The sequence below is a fragment of the Equus przewalskii genome, chromosome 5 (genome assembly GCF_037783145.1).
Source record: "Equus przewalskii isolate Varuska chromosome 5, EquPr2, whole genome shotgun sequence".
Classification (NCBI taxonomy): domain Eukaryota; kingdom Metazoa; phylum Chordata; class Mammalia; order Perissodactyla; family Equidae; genus Equus; species Equus przewalskii.
This window is the reverse complement of record NC_091835.1, coordinates 80,178,264-80,199,089: the sequence shown is the minus strand read 5'-3', so window position 1 is coordinate 80,199,089 and position 20,826 is coordinate 80,178,264. Positions and strand designations below refer to the sequence as shown.

Below are 20,826 nucleotides of genomic sequence, written 5' to 3'. Positions count from 1 at the left end.
GAGAAGGGTGGGTCTTCAGTTAATTTAATTTAAGAAACTACACAATCAGCTTTAAGCAGCTTTCTTTACTGCAAGATTCTTGGAGATTTCATCTGCTGATGTGAAACTATGACCATGGAAGAGGATGGCATAATATCCAACTTTTCCTAAACTCACTTGGTCAAGGAAGCCCTTTTTGAAAGAGTTCCTTGAGAGGCCCATTTCATTTACTCAACAAATACTTATTGAACACCTACTCTGTGCCCATGTTGAGAGCACCTGGGAGCCAGTGGAATGCAGGACACACACAGTCCTTGTCCTCATGGAATTGACAGTCTAGGAGAGAAGACACACGCAAGTCACACTTCAAAGTTGACGAATGTGATGAAAGGTAAAATATAGGCTGCCACAGAACTTTTGAGAAAGAATAGTGTTCAGTAAAGTGTACTGTGAAAAAGCCTAATTTAACTGTTTTCATGAATAAATTTTATCTTTGGGTAACTAATCACAAATTGTTTATCATTTACTGTGTATGTAACATTGTACTAAGTGATATTGGGAAACACAGATGCATAAGTCATGGACCTTGCTTTAAAACAACTTCTCTAATTGAAGTGAAGACCAATAAAAATAAAATGAAATAAACAATGCAAATCAGAATAAAATTCCACATAATTTTGAATGGTTCAGATACCCATTAAAACACTACCTATCTTTCAGAGATAAAGTATCACAGCTTTGGGAGGCCCTCTTCCAACTCTGAACACCTACTGCACCTTAGGTTGAATTTTGCAGGACTTTTCACACTCTGCCTTATAGAATAATGATTTGTGTGCATCTCTGATCTACCACACTAAACAGTCAACTTTGTGGCACAGACCCTGGGTCTTTTACATCCTTGCATTCCTCATGGTGCATGATGATTTGTGGGGAACAGTAAGGTACAATAGTTAAGATCAAAAAGTTTTGGAGTCATACCAACAGGCTGAATCCTGGTGTCGGTTTGAAACCTCGGGAGTTCTTCGGGTGAAATCTCAAACTGGTCCCGATACATGGAGGGCAAGGAGAGGCCAAAGAAAAAGGTAGACCACTCCAGATTGGTGACAGGTTTAATAAGCAAAGGAACTTGTATATCAGGCTCGTCCTGGTTGGCTGCGAGATGAGTAGATCTCCACATCCACCTTCCAGAACCTTGAGTTTATATAGAGACCTTAACGGGGTTCAGTAACGTTTCCAGTCCCGATGGTCTCAACAACACCTTACTATCTCAAGGCTATGTCCTTGAAATGGCTTCAGCTATGGCAACAGTGGCCAGAACATTCCAAGGACAGAAGAAGTCACGAGGAGCCTCCAGTTGCCCAGGTCCAGGTCGTGGGTCAAACGTTGGTCCTCTTGATGACCTCCCTCCATCTCCTGGCTCTGGCATTCCCCAGCTGTATGACTTTGTTATACAACATTTTCTTGTTTCTAAAATGGAGACAATAATACCCATATCTACCTGATTGTGTTACTGTTTTAGCAGAGATGATGCATATAAAATAATTTAGTGCCTGACATTGTAAGTTCTCAGTAATGGAAGATATTGTTATTATGTCCATTGTTATCGCACAGTGCCCTGCGATAAGTGCTTAGGCAATAAAGGTCTTGAGAGAATGGGAGAAGGAGGCCAGGTGCCAGAGGACGTGGCCCATTGCCTCATCCATCTCTCACAAAGTTCCGGTACAAATAAAGTTGGAAGAGGTTTTAAAAGATCCCTGGTGTCAGACTAACTAGCTACGACAGATCACAGCCAAAGGACAGCAAGATGGATAAATGATGTTGAACAGCCATGGGGAAGCCTGATGATGGGGGTGGAGAAGACTTGAAATCTGGCCTGAAGTGTTCAGATTTGATCTAAAGACCATAGGTAAAACTGAAGACTAATGAAGAAGAATAATTTTCAAGAAAGATTAACTTGCCAACCACAATCAACAGGAACTAGATGGAAAGAACTAGCATCTAAGAGACCAGTAAGTGACAGCCACGTAAATTAATAAAGTTGTCAGATCTAACACAGAGTCTGGCACCCATCTTTACACGCAGTGATAATTCATTAAGTGAATGAGGGCCTAGATAAAGGGGGACTTAGGGGAGAAATTACAATGTATATGCAAAGTGGGTTAGTTGCCATGAACTGAAATGCCTAGGAGATGATTCTGAACAACGAATTCCAGCATGGCATGGGGCCCACCATGAACCACCAAATACTTCCCATGAAACTAGACTTTTCCTTAAGAAAATAATAATTTCATCACACAGTTAATTTAGTCACCAAACATGAACACCATTCACATAGGGAATCTCCATGCTTTTTAACAATGGATCTGAAATTAAATATATTGTGGGAAAAGCAGGTGAGAAGAGAGTTAAATCTTTTCTAGGGGTCTCTCGGAATATTACTCATATTTCTCTAAAGAATTTTTATCAAGCCATTTTCAGTCTTGCATTTATTTTACAGAAGAAAAAGTAAATATTGAAAATAGCTAAATGAGAACATAACGATATAATTGGTTATTTTAAAGGATCTGTTTTACTTTCTTGAAATAATAAAATACTCACTTTGACCTTGTTATATGCTAATGACTTTCTGAATCAAGATAGAAATTTGAAGGTGCAGTGTTTGGTTTTTTTTTTTTTTTTTGAAGTACTGTGGTTAAAGTCATGGGAATATTCCATCCCTTTCCATTCTCCTTCTCCACGCAGTAACTTGGGGAGATTTGTTCTTGAAAATCCTAGTTAGAGTTATGAATGCATTTGCCCCGGCAAATAAGGCTATAAATGAATATGCACACTTGAAATGCTATTAGTTCTATATACCAGGTGTTTAATTTCCAGGCTAGATCACAAAAGGTAGTATAACCATAACATACCGAGTATATTACAAATTAATTTTGACACACAATCTGTTCATAATTTCAGGACTCTCTGAACACTTAAAAATTGGGCCATCAACTACATTTAGGCAATTCTTTTAGACTGACAAGTGGATTCATAGTAGCAAAATTTATACCTGACCTATACAATTCTTGCACCACAGATTTCTAAATTCACAATTCTCAGGATGCTAGAGCTGGGGAGATATCTTCAGAATCACTCAGGCCACCTCCTCATTTTACATATAAATAAACTGAGGCCAAAGAGGTGAAATGATTTGTCCAAGGTCATTAGTTAGCAGGCAAGTTAGGACTTAAAAACAGTTACCAAGTTTTATATTATATACTCAGTTTTCATCTGAGAAAATGCCATTGATTGATTTACTCATTCATTCATTCACTCTTCATTTGCATATTGAAGAACCATTTGCTGCATGCCTGCAATGTGCAGAATCTTCTGCTAGCTGCTGAGAGAATTCAAAGAACACAAATCAGCTTTTTCTCGTAACTAACCAAGATCTAATTAGGCACAAAGACAGAGCATTAGAAAATTAAGTGCTGCACAAGAGTTACATAAACATAAAAGTTATGTCAACACACATGATTAAACGTGACTTGAGTTATTCAGATAATGTGTTATGAGTTCAGATGATGGCAAGATCAGGGTGGATTTGAGATGTCAGGAAAACCTTCACAAAAGACAGAATTTGGATCCACCAACCCATCTGTCCATTCAACAAATGCTATTGAGTACCCATATTTCCCATGTACTGAACCAAACCCTGGGAATATAAGGATGAAAGACATTGTCTTTGATGTCCAAGATTCAGTCTAATAGGAAAGACAAAGAGAAGAGGTTAAGAAACAAGAGGTAGAAGGTGCACATGGCATGTTTGTAAATTACTACTTATTTTAAATATAAGTAGAGGCAGGATTGGGATTAGGGAGGCAAACAAGAGAATAGGGCACAAAATTTAAGGAAGCACTCACTCTCAAGGCACTGCAAATGCAGAGTCGACACTTGCACAGACCTGAGAGGTAGTTCCTCCTTAAATTTTATACCCTAGACAATTTACTTGCCTCATCCTAGTCCTGGCCCATTAGCACCATTTAGCCATCAAGCAAAGTGGCAGAATAGTGTAAATAACAACAACAGAACAAAACTCAGAAAACCCTGAATAGGAGTTGAAGAAAATCTGCCACTAAGCACCACATGATCTTCAGTAAGTTTTTTCATATCTCTGGGCCTCAGTTTCCTCTTCTGCAAGATGGAGGGGTTGACCTAGGTATCTTTTCAGACTACGACCTGCACAGCATGGAGTCTTCAGAAATAACCCAGATAAGGAGGGGCTGAGTGGGTAGAGCTCTAGATGCCCCACCCTTGCTTTAACCAGACTAGCCATCTTTTGCTAGTTTTATGTAAGATGATTCTTATACAATAGTTTGAAAAAAAAAGTTTCAATGATTTTTCTAAAAAATCAATTAGAAAAATCAAACATCAGGTTGACCCTGGATGATCTCGAATATCTCTGGCAGTTGTCCATTTGCCTTTTCATCAGGGATCTGGTGTCTGCCCAGGGCCAGTGAGAAGCGTTATAACTATGGTTTCAGTGACTGGTGGTAGTAACTGAGTACTATCCAAGGCCATTGACCCCTTGTCAGTCCTCCGGTGAGTACATGAGTCCAGCTCTTCCCCACATGAAGTGCTGAATGAGCCTCGGTGAGTTGGGTGGAGAATAAGAAACAAGGGATAGGCTGAAAAACTAGGTCAATTTGATGCTAATCTGGGGGTGTGGTGGGAGTTAACAATCCATCAGTCTGGTGATGCTTTGGAATTGAAACCAGGAAGTACTGACGTAATCAAGTTTCATGCTCTTAAGATGATGCCTCTTGACTGCCATAGTACTTTCTATCTCCCTTCCAAAATACTACTTTGTCAATGATTGGTCACAAATTGTCACACATGAGTTGCTTATTGAACAAATCTTAGACTAACTTGGTGACTAACAAGTAAATCTATTATTTGCTCCATTCTAAGAAGTGAGTTAATGATCTCTAAAGACCTGTGAGTCTTCGCAAGCATCCTAAAGAAATAATCTGGACAAGGGGTATAGTGAGTGAATGGAGAAGAGAAAGCACAGTAGTCTGGTTCGTGTCTGTGAGGTGGCACAGTTATTGAAACAGCTATTTAGAATGTGATTTAAAAAAAAAAAGCATAGCCATAATCCTATTGTGTAAAACAAGGGTGGATATCTTCATGCTCCAAATGGCAAATACAAAGAATGACATTTAGTTTTAACAACATAGGGGACAAAATTGCTTTGATAATAAACCTTAGCCCTGTACCCAAATTGGAAGGGGTGCCTCAAAGACAAGACGAAGAGAAAGGAAGCTCCTAGGAGTTCACTTAAGGAATATCTACTTCATATCAGCACTTTGAAGACATCATCTCAGTTAATACAACAACTTAAGCTGGACAGTATTAGTCCTACATGTGGATAAAGAAACCAAGTTTCAGAGAGATTAAGTAAGATGTCCAAGACATAAAGTTAATAATAAACGGCAGCTGGTCTTCAAATCCAGGTCTAATTCCAAAACGAGTGCTTTTCAGCACTCGTACAATCCCAAGGATGTGAAGGAAGGAATATAAAAATGTAATCATTTTCAGGGCTAGTCCAGTTTATGAGAGTCATAACTCCCAAGAAACCACAATATGAGGAGAGGCAGGGTGTGATGGAAAAAAGTCAGAAGGTTGTAAAAATCCATTGAGTCACTTAGGAGTTCTGTAAGTTAAAGGGGAGTGGAGTGGAGAGGAGGAGAGGGAGATGAGAACGTGATAAAACCTGACACACACTCAGTCTTCTACACCTTCTGGAAAGTTGGGGACACAATTGTGTAGTTCACCACTGCATGCCCCAGCAGTGAGCACAATGCCTGACTGTTGAATCAATAAATAAACAGCAAATGAAAGTTGAGGAGATAGAGATTAAGCTGCATGTACCACCCCAACCTTATGACAAATATGAGTTTTTAATATGCACATATTTCTACCATACGCATATGAAGGGAAAATGTATGCCTTTTGCGGCCTACTGGCCATATTCACAAAGCTCCTGCTTTTATTTCAAAGTGAACTTTACTCCTGGACTGAGCAGGTGATTGCTTGTTGGGTGTGTTTCAATCCGAACACCTCTCCTGACATGGTGGAGACTCCCCTTCTAACTCAGTTTGAGCGAGGCAATAATGAGACAGCCAAGCAAGAGTGAGGCGACCCCCACACCAACACCACCACATGCAGACTGACAAGAGAAATGGACCTGAGAAGCAGCTCCTCAGCCCTGATCTCTTTGGGCAATTGAAAACCACATAAAGAGGTTAGAGAGCGGGCAGGAGTTGGATTGACGGGGAAACTACTTTGGAGAGGACGGAGGTGCTGACCCACTCCCCACCTTGGATGGGAGGCACAAACTTCTAACCACGAGCTTAAAGACGACCCCTCAGAGAACCCTGCTGTCTAAACATGGTGATACAGAGTACCAAGGCCTGACTCACATTTGAGAAAGCTTAAAGTGGCTCTGGGCAGCAGCCTGATCGCTTGCCGGGAAATCTAGACAGTGAGAGAAAGTGCTAACTACTTACTGAGGGAGGCGGGAGAGGAGTGCTCTTGTAGGATCATCCTACGTTCTCAGAGTTTTGTGGGGCAGAAGATGTGCATTCCGAGGGACCAATGGCTTGGGTTCTATTGGGTCTTGCTCAATAGGGCCATCTGCAGTGGACGGAGATCTTCTGCAGAAAGAAGATGAGGCAGACCCCCTGGTTGCCCAGGGGTTGATAAAAGAATCCAGCAGATTTTCATCTGCCCCAGTCAATGGACCTGCTTGAGAGAAGGGCCTAGCAGAGATGTAGCATGAACTGTTGGCCTTGGGTAGACAGTACGTAGCCAGCGAGCCAAGCAAGCTCTGGATGATTCACTTACTTCTCTCCATGTACCCCATTCACCTTTGACCCCGGTGGGGTTCAAGACTACAACTCACCTGCTGAGTATATAGACAATAAGAGCAGAAGAACCACATTCCCTTCTCCCTCTGCAGACTTCTGCCCTGAGGCTGCCCCAGGCTGGAGGAGAGGAGTTCAGAGTCTCGATGATGAAACAAATGGGACGTTCTAGTTACTGAACTGAAACCGTTTTTACCAAAAGTGACTAGAGGACTTTTTATTCTCTGAGAGTGATCCGAAAAGTTATGCCTGCCTGAGTGTTCATTTAGGATGGCAAAGTATAATTTTCTAAAGATAAAAACATGACTGTCATATAAGCATAGAATAAACACGTGTCAAATTTACTTAACTCATTAGTGAGAGAGCCAGAAGGATGTTAATGCTGGTTCAATGAGCATTAGAGAAACTGAACATTTGTGGGAACTGACTGAGGCTAGAATATTGGAAGATGGAGAGATTAGAAAATGATTAAACTCCTGCAGGGCCATAAAATCATAACTTTGGGTTATTCTTTTCCTATCAGACAGAAATCATTTGCATCTTTACTGGCTAAAAATCTAAAAGTTAACATGCAGCACGACAAAGGGTGGGCCCCAATGAGGAGTAACGAACAATGGCATATTCCCAGAGAAAATCAAGCAATCCTTGAAGGGTGGGCCTGTGAGACGATACTTCAGTATGACACAGAAAGAACACACAGCCATCCTCTTGCCTTAGTTCCAAGTTTTTAATAATTTTTCTTAATAAAGATCAGGGGAAATTAGCGCCTCTCCACCCCTAATCAGTTTTAAAGGGCTGTGGGAGACAAAAACAAGGTTGCATTTTGATCCTGACCTGTGGGAGATGGTTGTTCAACCTACTGGATATATATTTTCAGGTCTGAGAAGGAGGCTCATGACCTGCTTTCCTGACCAGAAGAACAGAGATGTGGCGATCCAATTCATCATCAGGGCGCAAGACTCGAAGGCTGGACTCGAGAAAGGAGGAAGGAAGAGTTGAGACGACGAGAGGGCAAGAGCCTGGGAAAGGCTGCTCTCCTAACACAGTGCTTAGGATGATCTCTAGGGACAGAAGTGGGTCCAGTTGGGGAGAAGGAATAGAGGGCAAACTGGGCTTATTGGACAGCTTTCGTCTCTGGCATTCTCCAAAGCAAAGATAGGGTTTGTTTTGTTTTCAACTGTACCCTACATTAAGGTTCTATATTTTTCCAAGTAGCCTAAGAATCTTTGCTTAAAAAGAAATATACGTACACTGTCTACTTGACCAAAACATTAATGCATATTTAGTTTAATCTGGTCATTTACAGGAAACTTTAATGGGCTGTAGCCATTGTCCTTTGTAATTTAAGATAGCCAAATGTTTTCCAACAACTTGAAATGATGTTTTGTTCCTCGTTACCGATAGACTGCACACACCAGTGACTCCTCCACAGAGCGTTCTGACACGATGCAAATGTTTGTGGCATTCAATTGAAAGGAACACCGCGCTTGTTTAAGGGGGTGATACGCCCTGCCTTGCTCAAGTAGGCTAGTTTTTTCTTCTAAAAAGCAAAATGGCATACCAGAGCCAGAAGTGCCTTCGGTTTGTTTTTCTAGAAAAACTGGTCCACCATGCCAAGTTTTTGCCAGGCTGTGGCGGTTCAAGCTTTTTCCTTGAATAAGGCCATGAAGAGTTAACTGCTGCTTATGATGTGTCTGCCATCCTCCTGTAATCTAACACTGGAATTGAGCAGCCGGCCAAGCAGTGGAGTCCAAGCTAAAACAAAGAAGCAGATATGTGTTTCCAAAGAAAAAGACTTCTAAGACAGTGGTGGGACAGCAATTGGAATAATAGAAAACTGATAGGAAGGAAAACCCCAACACCATCCCAAAAAGAATGGAAAAAACAGCTCCAGGAAGGAGTGCACTGGAAAATATAATCTTAGAATGGTGATCTTTTCTAACACAGAGAATGATCAGAACGTAATTTTTGAAGAGCATGTATCATGTGTGACTGAAATGTCCCTTCTACAATAGTCACGAGATTGCCCTGTCGGCACAGCGATTGATGGACGCAGCCGGTAGTAGGTCTGCGGTCTCCAGCTGGGTGGTCACAGGGTGAGCACAGCAGTCAATTCCTAGCCTGGGGAAAGATGCTTATGCTTGAGGAAATGCCAATGTGGGGGAAGTTGCATCTTTATCTTAAGGGCATTCGTTCTTTGTCTTTAGGACATAGCAAATACTTAAAGCAGACATACAACGCATGCTCATCGGCCACGTCAGGCTCTTTTGGAAAAAACAAGATTAGACCAAATTAGTTTTACACCAAATGGCTTCCTTACATAACCCACTGCCGTTTGTTTACCAATACCTTCATCTTTCCACCCTGTGTAACAAGGACTGGTGACTTTCCCAAGTACTGATCTTGCACTCATGATGAGAACGTTTTGAAAAAAGGTTAAAAACAAATGTTTTGGTTCCCAGTAACATACACTAAGAGACAAAAGTCAGAGATCCATAGATACATGTAAACACAAATTACTTACATATGCTTTTGAATGAATAAATTTTTACTTCTATTTGAATCCAGTTGGAGTAGGGAATCACAATCTTTCAAATAAACAAGTGGGGTAACACTGAAGCCTCAAGAGGGAATCATAGTCCCCTTCTGCCATTGCTTCACAGACTTACCCCAGACCAGCCAGCCTGCCTTTGCTCTCTAAGCTCCCTTTCTAGAAAACACCCTTCATGGAATGAGATGAAGAAGAAAGAGGAGGGAAATTAACTGCTTTGTTTAAGAGGCTTTTCTGAGTAGTTGAGACAGGAGTAAAAAGAAAAGATAATTTGAGTTGCTGAGCTGAAATGAGGAAGTGAGACATGGTAAATGAATTCCTTGTTTTCAAATTTTTAATGTCCAGCTCCTGTTATGGTGTAGAGTGTATTCAGAACAAAAACCAAGAAAGGTAGTAAGAACATTAGCAGAAGATTGAAAAGTTGTCTGTCATTTCCTCTGTGGAAACAAAAAATGAGTGATACTTTTGTATTCTTGTGGAAATCTAATTATAAACTCTCCTTCAGACAAAGAATGAGCAACAAGTATCGGTCTTCGCATAATTGAGGTTTAAGTCTTACCCACCTTTTGGGAGGGGGGAATTCTTAGTATGTTCAGAGGCTAGAAGCAAGCTTTGAATTACCTGTCACACAGGGAGCTCTCAGTGAAAATGATAGCTACCATTTATTAAGTGCCTACTATGTACCAGGCACATCCTAGGCACTTTGAGTACATTATTCTAGAATGTCTCAATGACAAAAAATTCTGAATTATTCTACAAAGTTCTAGTACCTAACACAGATGAGCCCCATTGGTGAAAAAGCACGCTATTATATGTACTCTGACACATAAACACTTATTGCTGGTGTGGGAGATCAGAATTTGCCAACCCAAAATGTGTCTCTTTGGCTTGATTATCTTTAAGAATGAAAGACTCAGAAAGAAACTTTGACCTTCCTCCTAACTGCCTAAAAGAATTTAAGATAGAAGGCCTGTTCTAGAAAGGAGCTTATATCATGGATAACTATAGTGTGAAATGAACTAGACGTGGTAGACAGGGAGGAACCTAGCAAGGCCCATTTGGTCAAAGTCCTCTCCATTTCTCATTGTCTCTGCAAGACATGGCAAATATTTGTTTATCAAACATTTGCTTTTCCAACTCCATGTGAAATGTCTTCCTCTGCTTTGAAGTCCCAAACCACTACCCCCAACAATCTCCTTTGTCTTTAGCTAAAGATGGTTGTTAAGGTGGTAGCTTTGGCCATTTTGATGAGTTACTCAGTTTTCCTGGGTTTCTCCCATGTATACATGTTGTTAAACTTTGTTTGATTTTCTCCTGTTATTCTGTCTCATGTCAATTTAATTCTTAGAGAAGCCAGAGGACCTAGAGGGTAGAGGAATTGTCTTCCTCCCCTACACTAGTAAGCTTCTTCAGACTTCCCATCCTACTACAATTTTAGAACTCCAGTTAGTTCTTTAAAAACCTATGTTGGTTTTTAACTGTCATGCTTTACAACCTTTGGTAATTTCTGAAAATATTTTTCTATTGTTTTCATGAACAATAGTAATATAATAAAAAAACATTTACTAGGAAAGAAAAAATCAGCAGCTAAGATAGTTATTTTCAGATAGAAACTATGGATGGGTGCTATTCATGAAAAACCATATTTATAAAAATTGATTCTGAATTTCAAAGTGAAAATTCAGAAACAGACACTTCCCATCTATTTATTTATACCTTGATGAAAGGCAGAAAGGCCAAAGGCATTAAGATTAGGGGCACTCAAAATACCTTTATATTCAAATTTAGGACACAGGTTTTTTTCCAGATGTATTAAATAAAATGATTTTCAACATGCGGAATCACCTGACTTGTATATTGAGTACATTTACATTAAATTTAGTAACTCCTGGACACCAAAATTAGGATTCTATGAATACTGGCCTAGGTTTATGAATCCTTTACCTCCATCTTCTTTTATTCTAGAAAGTACTATTAAACTTCCTCTAATTTGGCCTTGAAATGAGACACTTCTTGTTGCTATTCCCTCTGTTTCACAGTTATTTATTTCCTCATTTATTTATTCAACCCTATTTAATTATATGTATAATGCATGGTAAAAATTGTAGACTCAAAGAGAAAAAAGAAACAGTCACTTTTTTTCAATTATCTTACATTGCAGGAATCAGATAACTTTAACACAGTGTGACATACTCTAATTATGGGTAAAGTTATGTAAAGGTGCTTTGGGTCTATAGAGAAGCAAGCTCGTAACAGCTGAAGGGATGTGGCGGACATGAAAAAAACATAGGAGTCAGCCAATGGGTGTGGGGGGAGGGGCAGAGCAGCATTTCAGGCAGAAGGAAACAGCCGCTACAGACAAGAGGGTGGGGTCAAGGACATCAGATTCTAGAAATGACAAGTAATGAGGAAGGCTGAAGCACAGAGTCGTTGGGATGGAGGAAAGGTTAACCTTCACCTGTAAAGGTAATCAGGACCAGATCATGAAGTCTCATGGTAGGAATTTTAACCAAAGGGCCAATTGAAGAGTTTAAAACTGGGAAAGAAGTCACAAGACCAGATGCTGTGTTTAGAAAATCCTTTTAGCCATTGTGTGGAAGACAGCTCCACCTGAACACCAGCAAGAACCTGCTGTAGGGGTCTGAGTATGAAACGAGGAAGAAGTGAGCAAAATTAGTTGCTGTGGAACAGTTAGGGGGAGACAGACTTGGAAGTATTTGGAAGGCAGAATCAGCAAAACTGGTTGACAGACCGACGAGGGAAGACGAGAAAGCGGAAGGAAGAGAGGATACTGATGTCATTTGCTGACTATAGTCTCAGAAGGAGGAGAAGCAGAGTCATGGGAAAATCATAAATTCTGTTTGTGACATGTTGAACCTGAGGTGCCAGGGAGGTGCAGAAGTCGAGAATTCTGAGCCAGACTAAAACCCATTGAGGCCTCAGGCACTGAAACTCCAGCAATTAAACTAAAAACAATACAAAACCATACAAGGACAAGGGAGACCAAAAATGTTTTGTTTTTTCTAATAATGACCACTTTGGTACTTTCAAAAAATGTTACCAAAAATGTAGATTTAAGAAATATATATATTATCTATAAATATTTATTTATGTTTCTATAAATGTACTTATGTATAGAAATATACTTACATATTACTTTTTTTTCTGCCCCTGCTTGGCACATGACAGAAACGTGTGCATGGACAGACTGCCTGTTGGTAGTCCAGCCCGGGAGACGATCAGCAAGCGATGGTCAACTCTCCTTCCTTCTCTACAGCTTCCCATATGCTGAAAAGTTCACATATCTGCCCACAGAGCATGTACTTGGGGTTTTACACTAACATAAGCCCACAGAAATCGAACAGAGACAGTTCACATGCATCTGAATATATCCAGTTAATGAGCCTCATTCTTGGCTGTTCTTGGTCTGTATCCATTTAGAGACGAAGCACTTGGCCTGCTGCTTATTTTTCATTTGATACCTTCCCTGCACTACCCTGTCTGCCTGTCCATAAGGAAGCAGCACTCATTTTCCATAAGCCAGTATTTCTCAGAAGGTTTCCATCAGAATCACCTGGAGGGCTTATGAAGCTAGATTGTTAGGTCCCATCCCCAGGGTTCTGGTTCAATAGGTCTGAGATGGGGTCTGAGAACCTACTTTCCTGACAATTTTACAGGTGATCCTTCTGCTGCTGGTCCGGGAGCACAAGCTGACATGCCAATTTTCCACAGCCAAAGGAATTAGAAGAGAATTGAGACAAGAAATTTATTTTTTAAAATCAGTGAAGTAGACATAAAGAAAAACTTGCTAAAAGTAAGACATGTTCATTATGAAAGGATAACCAGGGTAACTGGGGTGGGGGGGAGGGGGAGGTGTCTTGCTTTTGAGTGAAAGATGAGGTTATTTGACGAGACATTCCACTGCATTTTGGTTTTGGAAAGCTGACCCTAAAAATATTTACGGGCAAGCATAAAAAGTCTCTCTACTTCAATTCAAAATGCAGTGGATGACAAAAAGGACAAAGCAACTAATTCTGCATTTCAAGACATTCTAGATAGCTGTCACATATACTGGCATAGAGTAAGACTAATCCTCTGAGAGAATGAAAAGTAATTTAAGTTGCTAGTTCTCAGTTAAGAAGCTGTCTTCAGTTGCTTGATTTCTGAATTTTTGAGAACCACATGCTGGTCTGTGAGCTAACACTGACTTTCCCAGTCAGCGAACAATCTTGGTCGGCTGCTTTACTCAGGTCACTGTTACCGTGGAAAAACAATCCTGATAAGAGGAATTTTAAAATGGCAGGAGAGTGGGAGAATAAATCATATTTAAAATGAGAAAACATGGCGAGTCTTGGAAACAGATTGGTAATGTAATTTTTTAAAGATATTTTCAGTTGATTAGAATTTAGAATTTTCATACAACTTTGGTACGACCCAGGCAACTCCCAACTTACAAACAAGTTCTATCTAAAAATCTCACTGGAAAATAATTTGTTTGGAATCAGAACAATTTCCAAATGACATTATTGTGCTTATAACATTCTATTTAAGGTTGCTAAGGGATTATTTTATTTCCAAATCCATAGAAAATTTACAAAATCTTCAAGATAACTGAAATACCAGATCATTGCTTGGAAAAGGTAGAAAAACAATCTTTCGTAAAATAAACTTTCTATTTGATAGAATGTTAAAGAGAGCACGCAGTGGACTGGGAACTGCTTCATTACAAGCTGCGTGGTCTTGAGCAAGTCATTTACCTTCTCCCAACTTCAGTTTCCTCGATGGAAAATCTGTAGTGTTGGTTAAGAGGATTAAAAACAATGTTGAACTTGTGACGTTGGTTCAGAGCACTGGAAACAACGCACGTAAACTCCCCCCTTACAGCGCACAGTGCTGTCAGGATCATGATGCTTAGCATGCGTTCATTAACCACCCATCCTGTACCAGGAAGAACTCTAAGCATTTTCACGTTATTCCATTTAATCGTCAAAATAATCCTATGAGGTAGGCATTGCTATTTTCATTATCGTAAGTGGAGAACAGAAAAAGGAAATGGTTTAAAATGTTAATATTAAAAACTAGTCCCTAAGGAAAAAATAGCTTTAGCTAGAGAAGGGTGATAATCCTGGGCCAACATTAGTTATGCCTTATTTCAACTATTATCTCGCTGATCCTTGAAACTGCCCTATGAGATTGGAACGATTTTCTGCATTTTATATACAAGTATTCCGATAATTAGCACATTTTGGAGTCTAATCCAGAGTAGGTATTGTGGAACCAGGAATTATGTGGAAGAGATTCAGGTTTATACAACTCCCATATCAGTTACAAAGCAGAGGTTTCAGTCTAGCACAATGTGGGCAAGGGGCAGAATAGCCTATAGCAGGTGGCCAATGGGAAGATAATAGGAAGTCAGGTGTAATCCATGGGGTGAATGTACCAGTGCTTCTGAAATCAGGTGTTTGTGATCTAGGGAACATCTGCATTTGATGGGTGATAAATCTGCTAATATTCTAACATTCTGTACTCAAAAATTAGTTACAAATCTCTTGGTTCATGAGAAATTGTTATTTATAAATAAATGGTTTTGTTTACTATGGAGAAATAAATAATTCCCTCTCAAGGAGTCAGGGATTTTCAGCCAGTACCTTACTACGTATGAAACCAGAATATACACTATTTCTGGAGCAAAAACAATTTGATGTTAACTATTTTAATGTCGTATCCTGGTTATAATATACATCAGTTATGGGTTTAGTGTGAAGCAGAAACCCACATGACTTGGTATCTGTATTATTATCAATCTGGATTTTGACATAAGTTAGCTAAGCCTTGTCTTATTAAATAGCACAGGGTAAGAGAGTTCTGCTTATAGACAACATAGATGTTAAGGGAGAAAGATCCTTAAGAAAATAGAGGTTATAAATATAAGAGATTGATCATTTAAACAAGTCATTTTCTCTAAATGGAATTTTTAAGCATTAATTTACCAGCTGAACCCTATCACTTGCTAGGCATTAGGCGAGGTGCTGGAAATACAAAGATGAATAAGAATGTTCTTGCCCTATAGGATTTCCCTGTCTAACGGGCAGACATTGGTAAACTGCTAGTTACAGTACAAAGAGGTTAACACCATGACGGAGGCACGAACCTGGGAAGGCATTATGTATTCATTTCTCTCCTGGCCTGACTTCCAAACGAAAATTTGCTTTCTACTTGACCCCCAAATATCCCTGATTATTTTAAAATTGTTTGTCCCTGTATACACTTCACCCAGCTTCCCCTAACGTTGTCCTCAAAACCAAGAAATTAACATTGGCACAGCATTGCAGCAGGTTCTATGTCCTTTGTCCCCAATCTATGACAGTTCCTCAGACTTCCTGTCTTTCAGGACCTCGACATTTTTGAAGACACCCGGTCAGGTATTTTGTAGAATAGCCTCAGTTTGGCCTTGACTCACGTTTTCTCATGATTATCCCCAGGTTAAGGATTTGGGGAAGAATACCAGAGAAGCGAGGTGTCCTTGTCAGTGCGGGATGGCAGTGGGTACAGGATGTTCATGTCTCACCACTCATGATGATCACCTTGATTGCTTGTTTTAGGTGATATCTGCCAGGTTTTTCCACTGTAACATAATGCTTCTTCTTTTGTAATTAAATATTTGGGGGAAGTCCTTGATGTTTTGACTAAAGAAATTATCCAGATTTTTTTCTTGAAAATAGTCTTACGATAGCACAGAGTCATTGAATAGTCAAAATCATAGTATTAGAAGCCTAGAAATGAGATTATGTTTGTATTAAGAGCACTCAAGTACAAGATCTATGTTTGTAGTCTGTAAATGAATGTTCTGTTAAAGTCTTCAAACTCACGTTTTCCAGGGGAAAGAGAACAAGAGAGACAAGTGAAGGATATTTATCAATGAGTGGGGCATACATACAATGTATAATAAACGCATTGAGGGGCTCTCAATTCCCGATTACCATACCACTTGAATTTAGGAAATCACTACTCCCCTAAAGCTGGGAGCACAGATACTCCCAAGCATGCATCTGCAAGAGGTGTGAAAGGCACTTTTTAAGGGGCTCTCCTAAAGGGATGACCACCCCATTTTAATCAGGATTACCTCCCAGCTGAAGCACTGATCTTCACGCGTGACATAATTGAGGAGTAAATTACACAGAAAATATTTCTCCGGAAAATCCTGGGATGTGACCCTGATCTTAGAGGTGAGTATAAAGATAAGACAGCAGATTTATTGGTCAGCTATGAACACATACTATAGAAGTAATCACAGGAGAACAAGTATAGAATTCCTGTTCGCCTGCTGTTTGTAGAACAAAATTTGCTGTGCAAAGCTAAAGATATGTCAACACTTTCCCATGAGAGATAATAATCAGGTCACAAAGAAACAGTAGAAAAACTTCTTACAAAAGTTTGGTTCACAAATCTAGCTAATATTACCAAATTTAATTATGCCAAATATCTTATTTGAGAAAAAATTTGGAAGCCTACAGAAAATATTAACAGTGGATGAGGCCAGCCAGATGGCGTAGTGGCTAAGTTCACACACTCTGCTTCTGCAGCTGGGGTTCGAGGGCCGGATCCTGGGCACAGAGCTAGCACCACCGATCAAGCCATGCTGTGGCAGTGTCCCACATAAAACAGACGAAGACTGGCACAGACGATAGCTCGGGGACAATCTTCCTCAAGCAAAAAGAGGAAGATTGGCAACAGATGTTAGCTCAGGGCCAATCTTCCTCACAAAAACAAAATCAAAAAAACACTGAAGATCCCCCGGGGAAATGTTTTGGAGTCTTTTACTTTTTCATTGACGGTTCTGTACTATTAGACTTTATTTACTTATTGACCATGATCAGGTACTATGTTCAAATTGAAAATAAGTCAGACAGGAAATTTTTTTAAATCCTATTTCTAGTAAATATTAAAGCCTTGCCATAAAGTTAAATAAAGGGAAGAATGGGGTAAATTCATCTCAGTAGAGGTTACTTACTGAAGTATCCACAGGACATTGTTAAAAGGTAATTAATGGTTCAAGAACGGCAGCTTGCGAAAGGGACTCCAGGTTTATATAAGCCTCAGTGGATGCCCCAGCATGTGGTCAGTTCAACGTTTAGCCGCTACCTAGACACATATTTCTCAGTGGAAGGTTACTATTTCACACAGCAAAGGGGGAGACGGCTGTTTTTGCTCATTTAGACTTTGCATCATTTAGAACCCCGCCCCAAATTTTAAACTTAGAGAAGTGAGGCCAAGATAAAATTATATTTCTGGTCTGTGAAAAGTAATAAAAGAACTCGACACAAATGGTATTACACTGAAAGCTTAAATGTTGATTTTTACATGATTATTTGGTATATAGTAAACTGGAGTACCTATTCATGAAAAAGCTAAACAGGAAAATGTCTGAATATTATACATACTGGGGAAAAAAGGATCAACGAGGTTTATCTAGGACTCCCCTGAGAGCAAGGATTCCAGTTCCTCTTCAGAGAATCATCGGTCCCTCCAACCCCTGGGCGGCGCCCCCTTCCCCCTCACTGAGAGGAGTGAGGGCCTGTGGTCCCTCTTGAACTCTGGGCAAGCCGTTCAGTGCGTAACTCGGCAAGTAACAGAATCCTGGCAGATTGAATGGTAGGTAAACATAGGAACAGGATACAGAATAAGTAAACATGCACAGGATACAGCTCTCTTGCAAAAAAAAATTTTAAGCCAGTATTGAACAAATGTTACCCCTGATGAAGCACATTTATCGTTTTTTTCACGTTTTTGTTTTATTCATTTTTACTTTAGCATTTAATTGAGTTGCTATGTTCCAGGTAAAGTCCTTTAGTTTTAAAGGTGCCCTTAGATAATTTTGTAACAATGTTTCGAATTAAGAAAAGGCTTCATTAAGTGTCTCAATAGTAAACAGAGTCAGCTTTGAAAAGATACTTTTTTGTTTCTCCGTTGGGGGAAAATGCTTACATAAACTTATTTAGCAGTTAAGTACTAGGTAAAGAATGCTTAGTACCTACTTCTGAATTCTTAGATCTCTTTAGTTTTCCTTGCCATTCAGTTTATTCTGGGTTCGAAAGAGGGTTTGCTCTGCAGATAAGGATGCATGGGGTGGTAATAAAAGGAAAAGAAAAGTAATTCTAGAAAAGCCTAGGGTAGAACTTTTAATGATTCTCGTGCAACCATTGTGAGTTGTTGCTTTTTGTGTTGTTAAAACTCGGGAAAGTCTCTTTCCCCGGGTGTTCCTCACCTCCACCGCAGGACTCCGAACCTGGGCTGCACCTGTCTCCCTCTCCCCTCCAGCTCGCGAAGTTTCCCTTCCCCAGGGTGCAGGCAGCATTCCTCCGCGAGTGGATTCCCCAGCTGGCTTTCCCCGGCTGCGCGTGACGTCCCCTAACACCTGTGCGCCCTCCGGCGCACAGCGCCCCCATCCCCGCCGCCAGGTACCGCCCCGGCCGGCTCCCCCTCCCCGGGGAGGTCCGGGTGCCGGGGCGAGCCTCGCGCGGGCCGGCAGGGGAGGGGCCGAGCCTCGGCCACGGCGCGCTCGAGCCCTCGCAGCCCGATCATCACATGACTCGACGGCGGCGGTAGCCGTGGCAGCAGCGGCCGCGCCGGCTCCGGGCTCGCCGGGTGGGCTCAGTTCCGCTCCCGCAGGAGCCGAGCGCGGGGACCCGGACCAGGACCTGCTGCAGCGGCGGCCGCCAGCCGCTCGGGAGCGCGCGGCTCTCCCCGGCCGGCCGGCCCGCTCCATGCCGCTGGGCGGCGGCGGGGTCCCGGGGCCAGGCGGCGGCGGCCCGGCGCGCGGGAGGCCGGGGCTCGGCCCCCTGCGGCACTAGGCTCGGCGCGGCGCGCCCGCCGCAGCCTGCATGACCCGCGCTGCGCCTCGCCTGCCCGCCCCGCCGCGGCCGGGCGCCGGAGTAATATGCTCACGCGGGTGAAATCTGCCGTGGCCAATTTCATGGGCGGCATCATGGCTGGCGGCTCCAGCTCCGAGCACGGCGGCGGAGGCTCGGACCTGCCCCTGCGCTTCCCCTACGGGCGGCCCGAGTTCCTGGGGCTGTCTCAGGACGAGGTGGAGTGCAGCGCCGACCACATCGCCCGCCCCATCCTCATCCTCAAGGAGACCCGGCGGCTGCCCTGGGCCACTGGCTACGCAGAGTGAGTGCAGCGACACCCGCGGCGCCCCTGCTCTCCTCGCGGCCCTTCCCCGCACGGTTCCAGCCCTCCTCTCCTGGTTCCTCGGCCCCGGGGCTCTCAGCTGGCTGCCGGCGCCCAGGCCTCGGCGGGGACCTCTTTACTCACACCTGCCCTTCCTCTCTTCTCCCAGTCCCCTTCCCCCAGCCCCAAGGACGCCGCGTCTCCGGCCGGGTGTGGGTGGTAGATGGGGGGTGGCGGCGCTGGACCGTGGGAAAGCTGGGGTTGGACGGGTCTACGAATCCGGGGGCTGTGACACTTGAAAGAAAGTGCGTAGAACCGCTCTGCTGAAGTTTGAAACACAGCAGGGAAATCTGGCAGCCGTGCCCCCACCCCTCAAAAAAAAAATCTCTGTGCCTCCGCGCGAAGTTTGCGGGGTAGAGCCGGGGGGAGCTGTCGCTGCATCTGGGGGCGGGTGTCTGGGCCCCGGCGGCGGCCGCGCGCGCCTGCTCGGTTGCTCATCTCGGAAGGTCTCAGTTTCTCCGACTGCAGCCTAAGAGCTCCTCGCTTCTCCTTTAGCAGGTAGTAAAACCCTGCGCGTTCCGCAAATGCCAGTACTACTTCCCCGGGTCCTTGGGGAGGGGGAAACTTACTCCGGGCGTCTCCTGAGAGCGTCCTGGTAATCAGCTGCGGCGATTAAGCGAGCGTCTGGGTGATTTACTATTTCAAGAAGCGACTGGGTTAGGTTGACGACCTGGAGTGGAACTGGGGAAGGAGACAGGAGGATTTTAATGGCCTCCCCCCACTCTACGGCTCCTCCTTTATTGACTGTTAATGACTGTTTTATGAATGGTAGGGTAAGTAAGGTTTCTCCCCCTATTCGGCCTCATGAAACTGGGAAACTCGGAAGGTGGAGTTTAGGAGATCCCGCGGTTAACAATGACCCTGGGGGCGCAACAGCGGCCGCGAACCCCCGGCGCCCGCACACCTGCCCCTTTTCCTTTAACTCCATCCGCTCTCTAATCCCGGCCCTCCCCTCCCCGTGCACAGCCGCGCCCGCTGATTGGTTCAGCCGGGAACCAATGGGCTCTCCTGACGCCGGGGCGCTTAGATGCTGACCGCGTTTGGTGGCCCGGATACCCCCGGGCCCGCATGGTTCCCGACGCTCCGGGTTCCGGTGCGAGAGGTGGCTTGGAAGACGCTCTGCCTAGCATCTCGAATTCTCTTTTCCTTCCCCTT

The 20,826-nt window shown here is 42.7% G+C and overlaps 1 protein-coding gene and 1 long non-coding RNA gene across 3 annotated transcripts in view; one reads left to right on the top strand and one right to left on the bottom strand.

The window, feature by feature from the left end:
• Positions 1–20,357, bottom strand: part of LOC139083638 (uncharacterized) — a 39,685-nt gene extending 19,328 nt beyond the window's left edge. The window contains exon 1 of the long non-coding RNA XR_011540522.1: positions 20,241–20,357. This is a non-coding gene — a long non-coding RNA (uncharacterized lncRNA). The remainder of the gene's footprint in view (positions 1–20,240) is intronic.
• The window catches only part of PPM1H (protein phosphatase, Mg2+/Mn2+ dependent 1H), a 231,415-nt gene continuing 229,617 nt past the window's right edge, over positions 19,029–20,826 (top strand). Inside the window, exon 1 of one of the 2 annotated variants that reach the window (XM_070621935.1) lies at positions 19,029–19,611. In XM_070621935.1, coding sequence (XP_070478036.1) covers positions 19,376–19,611 — 236 coding nt within the window. In that variant the 5' untranslated portion in view covers positions 19,029–19,375. The remainder of the gene's footprint in view (positions 19,612–20,826) is intronic. The other variant, XM_070621936.1, reaches the window with a different exon arrangement.